This window comes from Podarcis tiliguerta (genome assembly GCF_965153285.1).
Source record: "Podarcis tiliguerta genome assembly, chromosome: 1".
In the NCBI taxonomy this organism is placed as follows: domain Eukaryota; kingdom Metazoa; phylum Chordata; class Lepidosauria; order Squamata; family Lacertidae; genus Podarcis; species Podarcis tiliguerta.
In genome coordinates, this window is record NC_139534.1 from 59,191,029 (window position 1) to 59,208,322 (window position 17,294).

Here is a 17,294-nt window from a genome sequence, read left to right on the forward strand (position 1 = left end):
ACTCCTTTTGTGCGCGCCGAGGAGGGCAGGAGGGAGGAGGCGGGGAGGGCAGCCGCCGCTTGCCGCCACCTTGCTCCCTCCTTCCCCTCCCCCACAACCCCAAGGTTCTCTCCTCTGCATTTCAGTCTATGCGTATCGCAGGGATACGCGCGAGAGCCTAGGCAGCGCCGGATAACCAGAGCAACGGGGAAGGCAGCCAATGGACTTCCCGCGCCGCGTCTTCCCTCTGGACCAATCAGGGAGAGGCGCGGCCGCAACCTTGCGGTTGACTCGGGCACGTAGCCAATCAATAGAGACGAAGAGAGAGGGACGGGGGGGGGGTTGGTGGTGCGGATGCGAGCGGGTGGGAGGGGGCAAGGCTGATGAGCGCGAGGTGAACGCGCGCACGAGGTCCGCGTGCGAGCGGCTATAAGAACCCTCGCGAGCGCCGCGCGCCGCATACCGTCTGCGGGGCTCGAAGGCAGGAGGTGCGCAGCGAGGCTTTTCCTGTGTGTGCGTGTGGTGCTGCCGTTGTTCCTTCTGCCTCCCGAGCTCGCTCTCCTCTCGCTCGTCGGCCATGAAGACCAAGTTCTGTAACGGCGGCGAGGCCGACCCTTCCCCGCTGGGGCTCCTGCTGGGGTGCGCCCAGGGCCCGGTCTTGCCCGCCCTCACCCAGTCTCCCTCGTCGCCGCCGCTGCCGCCTTCCTCTCACGCCGAGGCCGAAGCCAAGCAGCAGCCCCTCGCCTTGCCGCCGACGCCGCCGACCCCTCCCTCCCCGCCGGCGGAGGAGCAGCCCGACCCCCGCACCCGCCGCAAGGCGTATTTTTGGTGCAGGGAGTTCCTGCGGGGGGCGTGGCGGGGGTTGCGGGAAGATCAGCTGCGCATCACGCCCATCAGGTCAGCCACATACGGGGGTGGGGTGGGGAGTGGGAACATCAAGGGATCAGCCTTCAAGGGTGAATGCGATTAAGAGCTGTGTGTCTCTGAGCGTGTGCAGAGTGCTTTCTCGTCGCCACGAAGCAACCACATCTGGCATCAGGTTTCCAAGAGAGGGTTGTTCCATGACGGTGCGGCCCCTTCAAACCTTAAATGAGGGGAAGGGGTGGGGCTGTTGGCTCTTGTCGGACCTGGCACCTTTTGTCTCCCACAGTCTTACTGATAACGACATTATGGAGGGGAGTCCTTAAGGCTTCATATCGGATCTATAAGCACTGAAATGTTACAGGGAAACCATTGTCCATATGGTGGTACTGCCGTTTTCTACCAAGGGCACACCACTGACCTCCCAAGAGTAATGGAAGGGCTGAAGAAGACCTATGTTTTGGGGAGATGGCAGCTTCACTGCTGCCAAGGACCTGTATGTATATAGAGATGTTTCTGTATATTGCAAACATAGTGTTGCCTTATGTGTGAGAACATTTGAAGGTATCTCAATAGATAAATTAGCTAAATGATTGACTCATTCCTAATACCTTCCTAGGCCATTGTTCGCACTAACCATGGTTTAGAATCCTAACAATGCTTCAAGCTTAAAAATGTATAGGAATATTGTAGTCTAGAGTTGCTTGACTGCTTTTGTTTCTCTTTTGCACTCCTATGGAGATAGAGAAGTGGCCCCAACTATGAATTCAGACATCACAACCATATATAGTTGGCAAAGCTTATGGTTAACAAGCCCATTTTAAGACATACCATAGTTTGTTCCTCTCCCCCCAGTTTACTGGATAATTTATGAACTGAACCCCACAGTTCATCTTCTTTAACCATAGTTAGTGAATTGTGCCATTATCCACTCTTCAGAACCTTTGACACAAATGGGATAAGAATAGAAAGTAATGTGTGGACGTCCATTAACTTTTGGGAGCACATCTTTTATATCTCTATAGTATAGTATGAGACAGATTTTTGACCACAAGCAAGCCATCCCACAGTGATAAAGATGTTGTCTCTGTTAAGCCTTGAGCTGTTTTGTTGAACTCAGAAGTTACTTTCATCTAGGACAGAGTTTCCCAATCTTTGGTCTCCAGCTGCTGTTGAACTACAACTCCCATCACACCTAGCTAGCAGGAGCAGTGGTCAGGGATGATGGGAATTGTAGTCCAAAAACATCTGGAAGCTCAAGTTTGTGAAACCCTGATCTAGGAAATTAAATGAATTCCACTACATGTGTGGCTAAATAGATATGTATGTTTGTGCCAAAAATATGTTGCACTTCACAAGTTTGATTTTATTCAGTTTACTATTTTGAATTGATTTCTATACAGGAATTGCTTGTGTTCTACGATTTGAGCTGATGATATTCCTGGAGGTTTTTGTTTGCTTACATTAGCCCATAATCTGAAAGGAAAATCCATTTTTAAAAAACTCTTTAAATACACTACTAAGTTGACTTCACTGATTGTCTAGTAGCCATTAAATGGGAATGTACCATTCAAAAAAGCTTCAGAGGTGATGAAAAGTTTAAGGCAATATTTTAAAAATGTGAGTCAAACTTAACTTGCAAGATGTTTTCTGAACAATGAAATGTGTATTCTACCCTGTGATTTTTTTTGAATGAGACTGCTCAGCAGTATGAGTCATTTTTTGGCAACAAGTTACTGTAGTATCAGGTGCCTTGCTCTGACTCTCAATGCCAGCAATGAGTAGATAACTGGCTTGGGTATAGTATGGGTAAGTAATCAGGAATGGAAAGTTTTTTTAGATTTTGTATAATTGCCTCTGAAGAAAATAAGTAAAACAAAAACCTTTTCTAATCACTTTAATTTTCCTAGAATGCCCAACAGTTAATACTCATACCAGATATGTCAGAGAGGGATTTATTGCCTTGTAATTTTTTTTATTTAAAATGCTTTGTTTAAAATATTTGTCCAGTCCTTTATCCTAGATCCATGGACAAGTAACATTAATTTTGAAAAACTAGAACAAATCCATGGGAATACATATACATATAGCATTTCCCCATTTAACATGTTTAGAATTTTAATAGTTAAACTGAACTCTAAAAGCCATAGTTCCAGAATGTTCACAAGTAGCTGGACTACTTGTATATTTTAAGGGCATTTGGCAGAATCACACTGGTGTGTAAAAGAGGTCATAATGTAACCCAAGAGGTCACAATATAATAGTGTTGAACATTATTACAGCCCAATTCTAAATACTGTATGTTGACTTAGAAATATGGAATACTACTGAACTTAGTGGAACTTAAATTTCCTTTTAAGTATGCTTAGGAATGTAGCTTTAATATCTCTACAGTTTATTTAAAATAGACACTTTCTTAAACACACAACTGTTTGCAACTTTTAGCATGCAGTTCCTGCTGTTGAACGTTAATAATCTTTGCAGCATTGTATCTATTCTTGGAGCTGTCATTTATAAAACTCATCTGAATCCCTATTTTGTATACACATTACTTTAGTGTACAATCCAATACATGCCTACTCAGAAGTAAGTCCAATTGAATTTAATGTGATTTCCTCCTAGGGAAATGTGTATAGGATTTCAGCCTGAATATGTTTTAGGAACAATCAGGAATTGTGATTAAATTTGCTTCAAATATACTAAAACTATCCAAATAACCCATTTTTAGTTAACTTTGAGAAGTGGTTTTGTTCTATCAAAACATTGATGTAAAAGGTGGGTGCATACTGCTCCCCTTGTGGTATCAAAACCAGAAACCAGCTTCTAGGATATCTTTACTTTTCTATGGGTTATATACTGTATAAATACATAGAATACAATTCTTTTAGATACTGATATAGCTGTATTTAAAAGAATCTGGGACTGCTGCCTATCTGTTGAGTCATGATCCTCAACATCAGCAGTGCTTTTGTTTCTGAGCAAGTCTGCTTAAGCTTCAACTGAGAATAGACCCACACGGTTTTCCCCCTTCAGTATCTCTTTCATCTCACATGCCCTGCAATAAAGACTTTACTCTTGCAAAAAACAAAAACCCACCAACCCCCCAAAACACCTGGGAATAGTTCCTTGCTACTTACCTTTGTGTGGAGCCTCATACCAGAGTGTGTGTGTGGGGGGGGAACCCTTCACTTCTGGAGCAGCCTTTGCCAATTTTAGCTTGGTCTGATGGGAGTTGTAGTTGAAAACATCGGGAGAGCAACAGGTTGTTGAAGGCTGTTCTGGAGTACCCAAGTCTTGGGGGTTGTAAACTTTATGGGGCCTTTAGGCACATTTGAAAACCAGAGAAGCAGTTGTTAGATCTGTCTAACAATAGATCCTTCTTTCAACCCTAATTTTAGCAGTTGCGGGGGGAGGACCTTGTGTGTGCCAGGGAAGGCTTCTGTGGGTGCATACACAGGTGCAAGTGCTGCACTGAAGACCCTTCACATCCTCCAAATGTTTAAAATGTGGGCATGACTAAACACAAATTTAGGTTTTTTCTATGAGGTTTTGTTTTAAGAGGTGCTAAAGCATTGCTTTTCTGCTACTGTAAAAGTTCGCTTGTACCTGAAGAATAAAGAAGTGTGTTGTGGAGGGAGGTGCTTAATTTTGCCTACCTGTTTTTCTGGTACTATAGGTTTGTTAGGGTAAACACAGAAAACTGTGGAAAGAGTGGGTGCACACACCTGTTTTCTGGTCCGAACCTTCCCCTGCTCAAGCTGCTTTTCTCTTACAGAAAGAGATGTCAGGTTTTTCAATATAGCATGCAGTTCATCCTTAAAGTGCTGGTTGAAAGTTTTTACTTTCTGCTGCTTTGTCATCTTTTTCTGGTATATAACTTGAGTATTCTCTGTGTAGTCTTAAGGTTCTTAGTGATAGCAAATCAAGAGCTTTTCTTTGCAATTGAAAAAAAAAGTGCCCCAGCTGCACTTCAGTATTGGGTTTCTTGTAAAAGATTAGGAGTGGGGAATAACTCCAAAGATAGGTAGTAGAAAGATGGGCTAACTTGGCAGAGAGTAGTTTCTGGTACTGTACTCCTTTCTGTTGTAGTATCTTTGTGCAATTTGATGCTCTGGACACAGATTGAGAGTAGCTTTTTGTGGTTTAATTATTAAATTGGACTATTCTGCCTCTAGGAAAAATAATCCAAACTAGCAAATGCTGCCTATCTCAAATGTTTGTTCATTTAGCTTCACACATATTTCTTCATTTAGCTTCATAAACCAGTTATGATGGTGTGCTTTTCCTCCTGGATGGAAGTGCATAACAGGGCTTGCTTTCAGATTCAGAGCTGCTACTGCTTCAGCAGCCCAAGCAACTGTAAGGTTCCTTGGTGTTCAACTTGTGCTTTATTAAAACGAATAAGGCAGCAGATGCTTTGCATAGGCACATTCTTGCTGAAGGTTCCCCCTCCCCCAACAAATAGATGTGTTGGCAGCCCAGTCCATTTATGAAATAAATGAGTAGCAAATTGCATCAATATGAATTGGTTTAAGTTTCTTCTAGTACTTGAGAACTTCAGCCAGGAAATTCCCCCCTTTTAGACTTGCTTAGAAGCAAGGCTACATCATTATCAGCTGGTCTGTTGGGGATTGCAAGCTAGAGTTCTTTCTCTTTCTTCTTCAGGAAAGAGAAAGTTCTGCCTGCCACAGTTCCCACACGGCTGCCCTGTTCAACACACAGGCAGCATTGCTGAAGTTGTGTGTGAGAGGAGCCTTGTTAGCTATACATTGTGTAGAGGAGCACATCACTAATGTGCCCCTCAGATGAGGGATGGTCCTGCCTGCCTCTTAAATAAGAAGCGGGTGGTGTCAAAGCTATGTGCAAAACTATCTGCATTCTTCTGTTTAGTAATCTCTCTTAAATTTAGAAAGAATGAATGCTAAGCAGGGGGCATCACAGGAAGCTGCTTTTATATCAAGTTGGACCATTGGCCCATCTAATTCCATATTGTCAGCACTGTCTGGCAGTGATGCTCTAGTCTAGGGGGTTTAAAGCAGGTTCTTTTCCCTTCCTGGAAATGCCAGGGATTGAATCTTGAGATCTCATCTTGTAAAGTAGGCACTGAGCTGCAACCCTTCCTCTTACACAGAGCAGATACCCTAGTGGAACATTCCTTTATAACTGCGTATCAAAGGAGTTGTGACTTGAATTGCTTCACCCTTTGTAGTTTGTCATGACAATTGCACTTTGACAGTTGAAATTAACGTAGTAAAGCATAAGCTTCAAGAGGCATCACTTAAGAATAATATTTTATTTATATGGTGCCACCCAATTTGGGAGAAAGGTGGGCTTATATGTACATGAAATGAACGCACAATAGTGTCCATGGCAAGGGCCTCAGATTCGAAGCTTTCTTTTAAAAAAGTAAGTCTCTAGCCCTCCTAGAAAGAAAGTAATGAAGCAAAGTGTGCAGCGATCATTCTAAGCAATTTCTGTGAAATGAGTCCGCCTACTCCCTGTCATTTTTTAGCTAATCAGTGAGTTGTCTGGACACAAGGCAGTAGGAGTCCCTGGGGTCCTAAATAATTACTGTTTCCCCCTACACTTGGGTGCACCTTTCCTGCTTCTGTCTTATTTTCTAGTCCTTGAGTCCACTCATTTGCTGCTCTGCTTATTTTGTTTTGCTGCCTATCAGCTACATGGAGCAGGCAGCTCCTTCAGAGACTTTAAAAAAAGATGTGAGTTGAGGTAATGACCTAAATTAGTCATGGCCATTAATTTCAATTGGTCTACTCTGAGTAAAAGTTTATTACAACCCACAATAATTATAACATTTCCCCTGGTTGTTCCCAAGTTGCTGTTGCTGTTGGGGGGGGGGAGTGGACCCATGTAAGAAACATTATCTTCATCACCTTTTCCTCTGCCTGGGATTGTTCTCAAATTGCTTGGGGAGTGGAGAGCATTATCTTCTCATCGTACAAAATATAAAATTTTTGAGAAGCTTGTAGGTGATATTCAGCCTCAAACGTTACACTAGTTTGGGCCAGTATTGCTCAACTACAACTCTGGTGATTTATTTAATACATTTTCTGTGTTTTTTTTCCTTTTTTCCTTTTTTAATTCAATAAAGATAATACGCGTTTGTATTTCTAACTATGCCTCTGTATGGCTGACTAGCAATTGAAAATTATTCCTGGGTTCAGTTATATTTTATTTTCTAGCTGTAATGTATAGCAACACGCAGCACAACAACCAAGACTTAAAATTGTGTGAAAAAGGAAGTTTTTCAAACATTTTTTGTTTACCAAAAAAATTTGAATGGATTTTTCCTAATTGGAACAAGTTTTGTTCCTGTGTGTCTCCTTTTTCTGCTCTTTTGGAGATGGTAGTCATTTTGTATTAGGCCACACCTCTGGTAGCAGCCATTTTGTGACTTTGCCCTTGGTATTGCCCTTATGTAGATTGTCAGTTAGGAATAAAGACTAAGGGGTTAAGCTGAACCAATGGCAGAATATCTTAAAGTACCAAATTAACTCCATTACAGCACTCATTGGTCCTATACGCACCCCAGTCGTCTATAACTATATTCTATCTTCTGAGCTTTCAGAAATGTCCATGAAGTTCCACCATAGCACAGCAGTTTTCACTTTTCATACTCCTGCTGTAAATGTCTTTGGTTTTACAATAACTGGTGGATTAGGCTAGCTTTTTGAACTTAAAACATAGAATTAGTTCTTAATAAGGATATGTTTTATTGCTCTCCTAGATGATGATATGTGAAATTTTAAGAGCACACTAGAGGCTTTTAATGAGGTGGGAGGTAGTTTCTCTTGCATTCTCTGCACTACAGTCAAGCTGCTTGCAACTTCTCCTTCAGCACCTTGTTGCTAGGACCTCAAATGCTGCTGTGCACCACATTTGCACTGTGAGGAAGAATGTGCTATGCCACTTTGTTCCAAGTCATCCCAGCTTTTCTTCACCTCCACCTGTTCTCAGAGTAGAATACATCCTGGACTGAACAGGGGCCAACACCCAGATGACTTCACCAGTCCAAAAAGTCATTTCGGAATGGGGTGGAGTGGGTGGGTGAGGAGAGAGGCAATGCATTGCACCCCTTCACATCTTTCCAAAACCAGTCAGTAAGGTAGGAGCCATGCCCAACCCAATAACTGTTTTAAGGAAGCAGATAAAATAGATGTTCCCTCAAGGCTGATGTGAATATCAATCGTCATTATAGGGAAAAATGTGGACTGCTTAACTTTACCGAGAAGGACTAATTGTGGTCAGCCCATTCACTATACCTCAGTATTGTATACCTCATGGTGTTGTTGTGATAAAATCAGATAACTCGATGTATAGTGCCTTGAGTGAATGTCTTAGAAGTGCAGGATTTTTGAAAATACACTTTATAAGCTCAGCACTCTTATATACGATAGCATTTTATCATTGTAGAGAAGTCATTGTTATAAATAATCTAACAAACATTTTGCCTCTAGTCACATATTAAACAGTGGCTTTGGAGACATAAATACTAGTAAACATAAATTTCTTCCTAATTCTTCTAACTTATATTTAAATACAGATTTGGGAATGAAATTCAAGCTATGTATTAATAAAGTTAGTGTTAGGAGTAGAACCTGGAAGACCAGGGTTTACATCCGTACTCTGCCATGAAGTAACTCTACCTCAGAGGGTTGTTGTGTAGATAAAATGGGGAGTGGGAGAAGCATGGAGGAAATGTGGAATATAAATGTAGACATAATATAGTCAGTGCTGAAAAAATAGAAAGTTAGGCTGTGTAGAATAGCTCTTTCACGTCCAGTTGTCTAATTCAGGGTATTGGAATCTGAACTTCAGTCATGTGAGAAGTGCAAGTGTTCATATGTGTAACTCATAATACTTTCCTTCTTAGGGGAGGCCTCAGCAACATGCTGTTCCAGTGCTCATTACCTGATACCATGGAAACTGTTGCAGATGAACCACGCACAGTTCTTCTTCGCTTATATGGTGCCATTCTACAAATGGTGAGTATTTGGTGTGGGGGAGTGGGCTGATGTTTAAACATCTTGCATTAGAATAGGCTTGAAAATAGATTTTATTGCACATGCATAGTCTGATTTGAGAACTCTTCAGTTTAGATTTGTTCATTTCTTATTGCCTAGAAATTGCTTTCTACGCAGATCTCAGATGTATAGTTTTTTTTTTAGTTAGTGTGATGCACTGTCTTGTCAGTATGCATGCGGACGTTTCCTGGAGTTTTACTATTCAGAAAAATTGTCATTTATTACCCTCTTTGTGCTTTGCAGACTTAAACTGAGAAACAACATTCATGGTAAATCTGATAACTGTCTAGAATTGTGTTGAATCATTAACTACAAGCATATAGAAGCTTCAAGTCTTTCCCCAAAATTCCTTCCAGGAAACATGTACCAAGCTTTTACTGTCAGTAATCTAACAGCATTTGGTAGAAGCACTTCATTTTCCCTTTTCCCATTTTGTTGCTTCCAAGTGAATTGCTCTGGATGCATGCAGATGGAAATTGGAAATTGAGGCCATAATCAATTCACTGGTGCCGTAACTATGGACAAAGGATTCCTGTAGATCCAATAGTGCTCCTGTTTATTTATGTCAGGGTTTTACGTTATGCTTCAGCCACATTTCCAGCATGATTCACAATATATATAAATGACAGGATAAAAATACAAAACCCAGAATTGTGATATGTATAGCTGCAACTAAAAGCAATTGAACTTAAAACATGGGAAAATACATGTCTGTGCTTGGTGCTGAAAAAAATAGCAATGTGTGCATCAGACAAGCCTTCCTGGAAAGGGAATTTTACATGCAACATCAAGTAGGCAGTTTCTTTAGTTGCCATCCACTTGTTTCTGATGATAAGGATGCCTGGAGGAGTACTTCCAGAGATGACCTCCAATAATGGACACGCTGACATGGAGGTGGCCCTTACTTCTGGTACCCAAGTCTTAAGCTATGTAAGCCTTTAAAGGTAAGCATCAGCACTTTGAATTGTACTTGGAAATGGACTAGAAACCAGTATTCTTTAATTAACTGTGAGGATAGAGCCCAGTTAATAGGAATATTTTGAGCCAGTTGCAGATTCCAAGCAATCTTCAAAGGCAGGCACACATACAGTTCATTACAATAGCTCAGGGATGGCAAATTAGATCTATCCCGCTTGTCAGTGGGAATAATTGGGAGTCTAATCAAAGTGTGCCTCTGATTATTCCTTTCTAGCCCTGGCTGGACTGCAAAGGAACATTAATGCTTCAGTTGCAAAAATGGGAGGCTTGCTCAGCTTTCCCTAATGAAAATAGGTCTTCTGTTAGGCACCAAAAACAAGTCCAGCTTGGGGCAGGAGTTGAGTGCAGTTAGGAGCTCCCAAGTGGAATCAATCCCACAGAGCTTTTATTTTGCGCCAAATTTAAAAGGTGCTGAATGAAGGCCTTGCTTGAAGAGGAGCAGTTAGGAGTGCACTATAACACTCCTGATTGTTGTTTCGCAGCTGTGGCTGCTGTACACCTGACGTCACAGGATGTTGGTGGGTTGGAGTTTTCCAAGCCATATTAGTTTTCCAGGCTAATCCTAGAGGTTACCAGGGTATGGTCATGCTATTCCTGTCTAGAATGAGACTGCAGCTGCCATAACAGTCTTAAGTAGATGAAAAACACTTTGTGTCGCAGAAGCTATCTGAGCCATGTGACATAAGTGGATCTAGGAGCACCTCTTGGACTTCTCTGTTGATCCTATGGGAATCCTTCACACACAGGTACTGCACCAGCAGTGGACTGAATTATGCCACATATTTTTATGTAATGGTTGTGTTTAGCCACAGAATTTACACACAAAAATGCAAGTCTGTTTATTTCTTTTAGACATAGGATTCACTGTGGCATGTCTGACAAGAGTTGTAATGTGCCTCTGAGTAAGTTCCAGTGAGCAGGAAATGGCCTTAGGTCCTAGATATAGATGTTGGTAGGTCTGTATTAAAACAATTTGTCCATGTAGACATTGACATACTCTTGAATTTCCATTTGTGAAATGAACCCACGTACAAGATTGTTGTCACTTCTGTGTTTTATACACAACACATTATCATTTAGAAAATGACCAAGCAATTTAGATTTAACGTATCTTGAATTGCTTTCTGACCAGCTATTTTGAATCTAGATTTATCAACAGAATGACAATCAACAACTGTGCATTAAAGCAGTTAATGATGTAGTAATCTTGATAGAGAGTGTTGAACTCATTGGCAAAATACAGGTAATCTATGACTAGTAAAAGGAAGATTTTCTCCTTGCACTTGCACTCTCCAAGGGTGGCTAAATGAGTTCTGCTGTAACACTAAACAGCTGATGTGTTATGGATAAAGGGATAAAGAAAATGCATTCACATATACAAATGATTATAGCAGTGGGGTAGAGTTCCCACTCCTATGGAGCTTCCTCATTGTAAACATATGCTTAGCCCCCAAAGTATCTCCACTTGCTTGTACTCCATGTTATAAAACTGATATACAGGCAATTTCCATATATTGAAATGAAGTGTTCTGCATGCCTTCATATAACTGAGAACAATGAGATTACTGGGGCATCAGTTGGTGCTTGTAACTATGAAGCTCGGATTGTGTATTGCAGTATACAAAATACTTGGATTGGAAATATGTAAGCAAGTTACTGCTGCAATGTCTTTCTCTGGTCCATCTTAGCAATGTATTACAAGGAAACAGTGGCTTGAACCATTGGCACTAGAACTATCAATGAAACTAACAGTTCAGCGATAGTTACACTGAATGTTTTATTTTAACAAATTATTTAAGCCACACCCCTGGCTTTATAAAATCTTCAGTGTATGAGCTGATTGCATATTATAAGTAACCTTTATTTGTACAGGCTGCCTGTACAAAGTAGTTTGTAGAAATTAGGGCATCAGTGATTTGCTAATGTTTTCATCTGAAAAAAATAAGGCAGCGTTTTCAGGATCTCAGTAGTAATTTCCATCATATCTGTTGTAATCATCGTACTCTGAAGAAATTTTCCTATGAATATCCAAGTTTGGAGAATCCTAAACCAGAACATGGGCACATACTGCTTTCCCTCAATACCCACTTTTTAAACAAAACCTTCTGTGTCCTTATATGAAGAAAATAGCACTGGAGCTCAGAATTTTTCTCCAAGATCTAGTTTGGCCAATTATTTGAGTGTTAATATCCTAACCTTTTTTGTCTTGGTATTTAAGATCTTTTGAGATTTCTAACTTCCTTTATTTCCATAGTGGCAGTGAAATGACTGCTCTTGTTGGTGCAGTTCACTAAGGGTTAAGTAAGCAGAGGCAGTCCCAAGGTAAAACTTTCAGATTATATTGAGGGTTTCAGTGTAAGCATTTGTCTTTTCCAGATCAGTATTCAATGCATAAGCAAACTGATTGTGCTATAGTTTTAGATCTTCATCTGAGATCTTAAGGAACTTCCTTGTACCAAACAGGAGTAATTAAGAAGAAAAATAATTTCAGTGATGCTGATATTTTTAAAAGTTCCGGGGATGCTGGTTTTAAATACTGATGCACATACGTATGATTTTCTTGCACTATTACTTACCCTCAATATCCATCTGTATGGCTTAAGACAGAAATATAGCTACCAACAATTCCAGCCAGCATTAGCAATCATCGGAGTGATAAGAGTTGTAGTCTAACAACATCTGGAGGGCCATATGTTCCCCATCACTAGTTGAAACAGATAACATTTTGTTTATAACTTAATTCTTCTTTGTTTATGCCTGCATGCAGAAAATAATAGTATCATTATCAAATACACATGTAATCTGAGGTTCAAAGTTTTGCGCGCCCCCCCCTTCATTCAAAATTTACCATAGAAAACCAGTCCAGTAAATTTCAACTAAAGCCTTCTTTAAAAACAAACACTATTATTTACAGGCTAACAGTGACTCCAGTTTGCTTGTCACATAAATTCTGGAAGACACAAATGTCAGTACATACTGTTCAGTATAAATTGTTTCAGGTTGGCTAAAGTTACCATGCAAAAATGGCATGGGGCCTCCCTTAGTTATAGCTGTTATTTTAAGCCACATTTTATGCATGCATGATATGAAGGCAGGAAGTGAGCTTAGTTGGGTTGATCTGTGTAAAACTTGAAAGCCTGGTTGAGATTACTATAGTCTCCAATCACATAGGTGAGCTACTTTTTAAACAAGCTGAATATTTGTGCTTTTGTGGAATTGCTATTCTAATTAATCATTGGTGTGTTTGAAAGGCAAATGCACATGCTATACCTAGGATTCCCCTCCAAAAATCTGAAAGGATGTCTTAATAGCAGTTCAATCCTGTTACATCCACACACACACACACACACACACACATGAATGAAAACTAGAGTAGTTGTTGGCACCAGTGCTTAGCTTTAAAAGGATTCATTTTTAGAAATGATTTCCTTGTAACAAAGAAACTAATGTTGGTCCAACAAAGCAATTTGAATTTGGAGTTCAAATACAAGTTCTTGCTTCTGTACACTGACACAAACTACTTTGCAGTATTGTTCATTGTTTCAAAGTAGTACTTAATACCCATATATCCCAATTAAAGAAAGAGCTGGGGATAAGGGCCCATGCCCTATTTTTGATGGCCAGGTATAAAACTTGGTTTTGCTATTACTAACTGTAAAATCACAATATTGTATTATAAAGGAAGCATTTAAGACTACTTAATCTTCCTATAGTGTATCATTCACAGTCATTTTGAGAAGAAGGTTGTGAGTACTGACTGCAATTCTGTGGTATTGTATACCTACTTTTTCTGCTTGTAACTAAACAAATATATAGAATTCTGCAATTGTAAAACTCCATTACTGATGTGATTCTTGCTCTTAATGTCTTGTAGCAAGGAATAACCACAAATGCCTCTTAGTGGCAGATAATTTGATAGCTGCACTCCTGTTAAGGGGACACTTGTTTTGTTGGGTGGCGTTAAGGGTCTTCTGGGGGTGATGTACCATTTTAGTTGTATGTGCATGTGTTCTCTGCTGCAGGCTTGTCCATGCGATCGTGCCTAGAGCACTCTGGTTTCCAGGTGACAGACACGATTCACGGTATAGTATGAGATCTCTGAAGTTGGAGCATTCTCTACGGGTTTCATTTCTTTATGACTCAGAGTGTGAAGTTATCATGAAAATGCTTGCCTTATTAACATTTTTATAATGTCCAAACTGTTGAGAACTGACTACTAAAATAGTGCATTAAACACCCCACCTTCCTTTTGCTCCTTTTAAAGAATGGTAACTTGATCAGAAGTAAAAAGGATTAGGGATGTTCTTGGTGTTAGTAGGAATGTTGTAATAACATCTCTTATTCTTTCTGCTGTAGCATATTTTATTAAAAATGGTTGACACCACCTGTTTTGATGTTTCTCAGTCTTGAGAAACCTCCCTCTGTAGTCTCAACATTGCAACTTTTGTACTTATATTTTAAGCCTGGAATACAATTGGGTACAAAACTACCAGAGATAAGTAATTTCATCTTGTAAAGGTTAGGTGCATGGCCTGCAGAACTGGCCAGGATGATAAATAATGCCAAACTCTTGCTAGCATTTCTGATGGCAGAGGAATTGCCACTCTGTCATTTTATTACTGAAGTCTGTATTTGGGTATTGACATAGTAAGACTAGACCTTAGTTTTCCAGGCTGCATTTCAGTTTATACTGGTAGCTTTTCTAGTGCTAAAGTTCAGAACTTACTGTTATTACATGACAACCCAGTACAAATATGACCAGCTTCATATTTTGGATGTCCTGTCTCCTCAACTGGATTCATATTATCATGGAATTACATTCTCACCTCTCATCTGTTATATATAAATAGAAACTGTGAAAAGCAAAACATAATGTTCAGCCTAAAGTGCAGTAATGTATGATAATCAGTATTACTAGTTAAATTTTGCTGTTAAATTAGCCTTGCACCCTATTTTCATTTTTTAAAAATCAAATTGTACTACCAAAGAAAGTTTGGGCCACAACAGTGAAAATGGTATCCCCATCACTTCAATTTTATATGGAAGATCTGCACAATAGCGGTTTATGCATTTTATAGTATTAAATTGGAAAATGACTACATTATTCTCTAGTCTCTTACTTCATCAGACTACTACGGCCTTGAGAGGCAGAGGTGGTAGCATCTCTTCATGTTTAAGAGACCAACTAGCTTACTCTAGCAGCTAACAAGCAGGAAGGAGTCTGACAGCATGATTACACAAAGATGATGTATTAGATGCCTGCTCATCTCAAGCCTCTGCAGGATATCAAACAGCTACAACAGCTTTTTCCTGCAACACAATCCCGTTAGCTTAGTTTTTGGTAGAAGCTGTACAATAGGTTTCCTGTTATCTCCTTGGAAATTGGCCATTGTCCACACAATAAGAGTCCTGTTTTAAGAATGTACTGGGTCACTATCTAAGCAGGTATCTGGAATGTGGGCAAATTAGTCTGGTGGTTTTTGCTTCAAAGTTCATGAAGCAAATACCTGAATATACTTTTAGCTTTAATGCTTTCCAGGCCCACTCTTTTTTTGGTTGATACAGTCAAGTGTAGTATAGAATTCTTTTATTTGGATATCATATCCATAACATTTTCTTTCACTTCAAGCTAACAAACCAGTTTGGACAACTGAGTTTTTTAGCGAAGTGTTTGAAGAGTACTAATGAAAAAATACTGACCAGTCTTTTCAGTGTGTAATCCAAGTACATTAGGTGGGTACTTTCTATGATCCTGGGGAAAACCTCTCTAATCCAATTTGCTTCTGATAGATTATACCATCACAGGGGAGCATCAAGCAATAACTACTTCTGGGTGATATGCAGCTTTGACTGCTATTCAAGAAGTAGCCAAGGAGAAAATGGGGGCACTGAAACATTATTTGTATAACATTGCTATTTTAATATGCAGTTGTAAACTTGCCCTTGTGAATATTCAAGATATGTGTGTTCATTGAAAGGGATGTAGTTTTACTGTAGCATATACTTATTCTTCTTAATTATAGCATTCTAATGGAAAGAATTATTATTTATGGAAAGCCATTTATTACAAGTTGGAGCAAGGCAGCCGTGAGAAATTCATAAGCCTTTAAACAATTGGTATTGGTTATTTGTCCATTTGGTTCTTGGTTAAGGAATATTAGAGCAGAAAAAGTATCCTCAGTTCCATTGTCCTCATTTAATTTTAATAATTTTAATTGAAGGCTTCCTTTAGGGGCCTCTAAAGTAGCGTTGCAGATTTGCATCATTAGTAGCCATAGTAAACTACTGCTTAAAGTAACTGCAAAGTGGAATAGGCCTTATAGCTTTGAAGTTCTTAATGAACTACAAAGATTTTATTTCTGCAATTATAGTAAAAGCATGTGCCATTGAGTCCAGAAGCTAAAGCACAACTTGGGACCTTAGAAAATGCTTTGCGATAGGTCAGAACAAGCACGCTTCAGTTCACTAGGTCTGGAACTGAAAATTGCTTTGCTTGCTTATATGTCTTTGAGAAATATCGTAAGATTATATCTAAAATGCCTTAAATATTGTTGTTACTTTACAGTAGAAAAGAGATCTGTCAACAAGTTGTAACTGGGATAAGTGAGTGCCTCCTTTATGTGTAAAACTAGATAAAGTATTATGTTTAAATAGTTTGTGAATATTGCTATATTTCCTTTAACTTGTTTCCACTGTTCTACTGGCTTGCTAGCTTGCATCTTTGTTGCAAAACTGAGTTTAGAGTAAAGCTTCACTTGGTCCTTCCATATTTGGATGCTTCTGTGTACGGTACTAGGAATTTTGGGCTCCCAGCTGCTGTAGTCATACAGAAGACCACATCCCGTGCTAGTGGTCTTGTATGTTTTGTCTCTATAGGCAAGCTGATATATTAGGTTTCAATGGCACATCCTTTTTTTAAGTACCTAGAGTGATGTCTTGTGTGAAGTTGCATTTCTCATCCTAATACTCTGTCAGATGAATATCAAGTAAATAGCTGTAAGACTTTCCGAATCCTCCTAATTGTGATGGCAGCAGCTTATTGCTTATGTTGATTTTCAACATCTCATTGTAAATGTTGACTTTTCTCATTCATAGAGGTCCTGTAATAAAGGAGGATCTGGACAGGCTCAGAAAGAAAATGATTTACAAGTAAGTTTTATCTTTTTTTTTTGTTACCATATCAGGCTGCTGCTATAAAGTGCAATATGTATTTGCTTTTTTATACTCTTAGAGCTGTTTTTTAAAAAAACAAACCAATTTGCTCATGTCTAGGTCCTGTTTGTTTGCTCCAGTGTTTCAAAAACAGTGCTTTCCGCACCTGTCTTTGGGTTCTTACGTTCTGTAATTCTAGTCTAGGGGGTCTGCATGGTTCCCCTGCATAAAATAGGTTTCAGTAGCAAATACATGACACGCATGACTGATATTACAGTT

The 17,294-nt window shown here is 39.7% G+C and overlaps 1 protein-coding gene across 1 annotated transcript in view; it reads left to right on the forward strand.

The window, feature by feature from the left end:
• Positions 1-17,294, forward strand: part of CHKA (choline kinase alpha) — a 27,962-nt gene continuing 10,668 nt past the window's right edge. Inside the window, exons 1-3 of the mRNA XM_083427589.1 lie at positions 1-876; positions 8,735-8,846; positions 16,959-17,012. Coding sequence (XP_083283715.1) covers positions 557-876; positions 8,735-8,846; positions 16,959-17,012 — 486 coding nt within the window. The 5' untranslated portion in view covers positions 1-556. The remainder of the gene's footprint in view (positions 877-8,734; positions 8,847-16,958; positions 17,013-17,294) is intronic.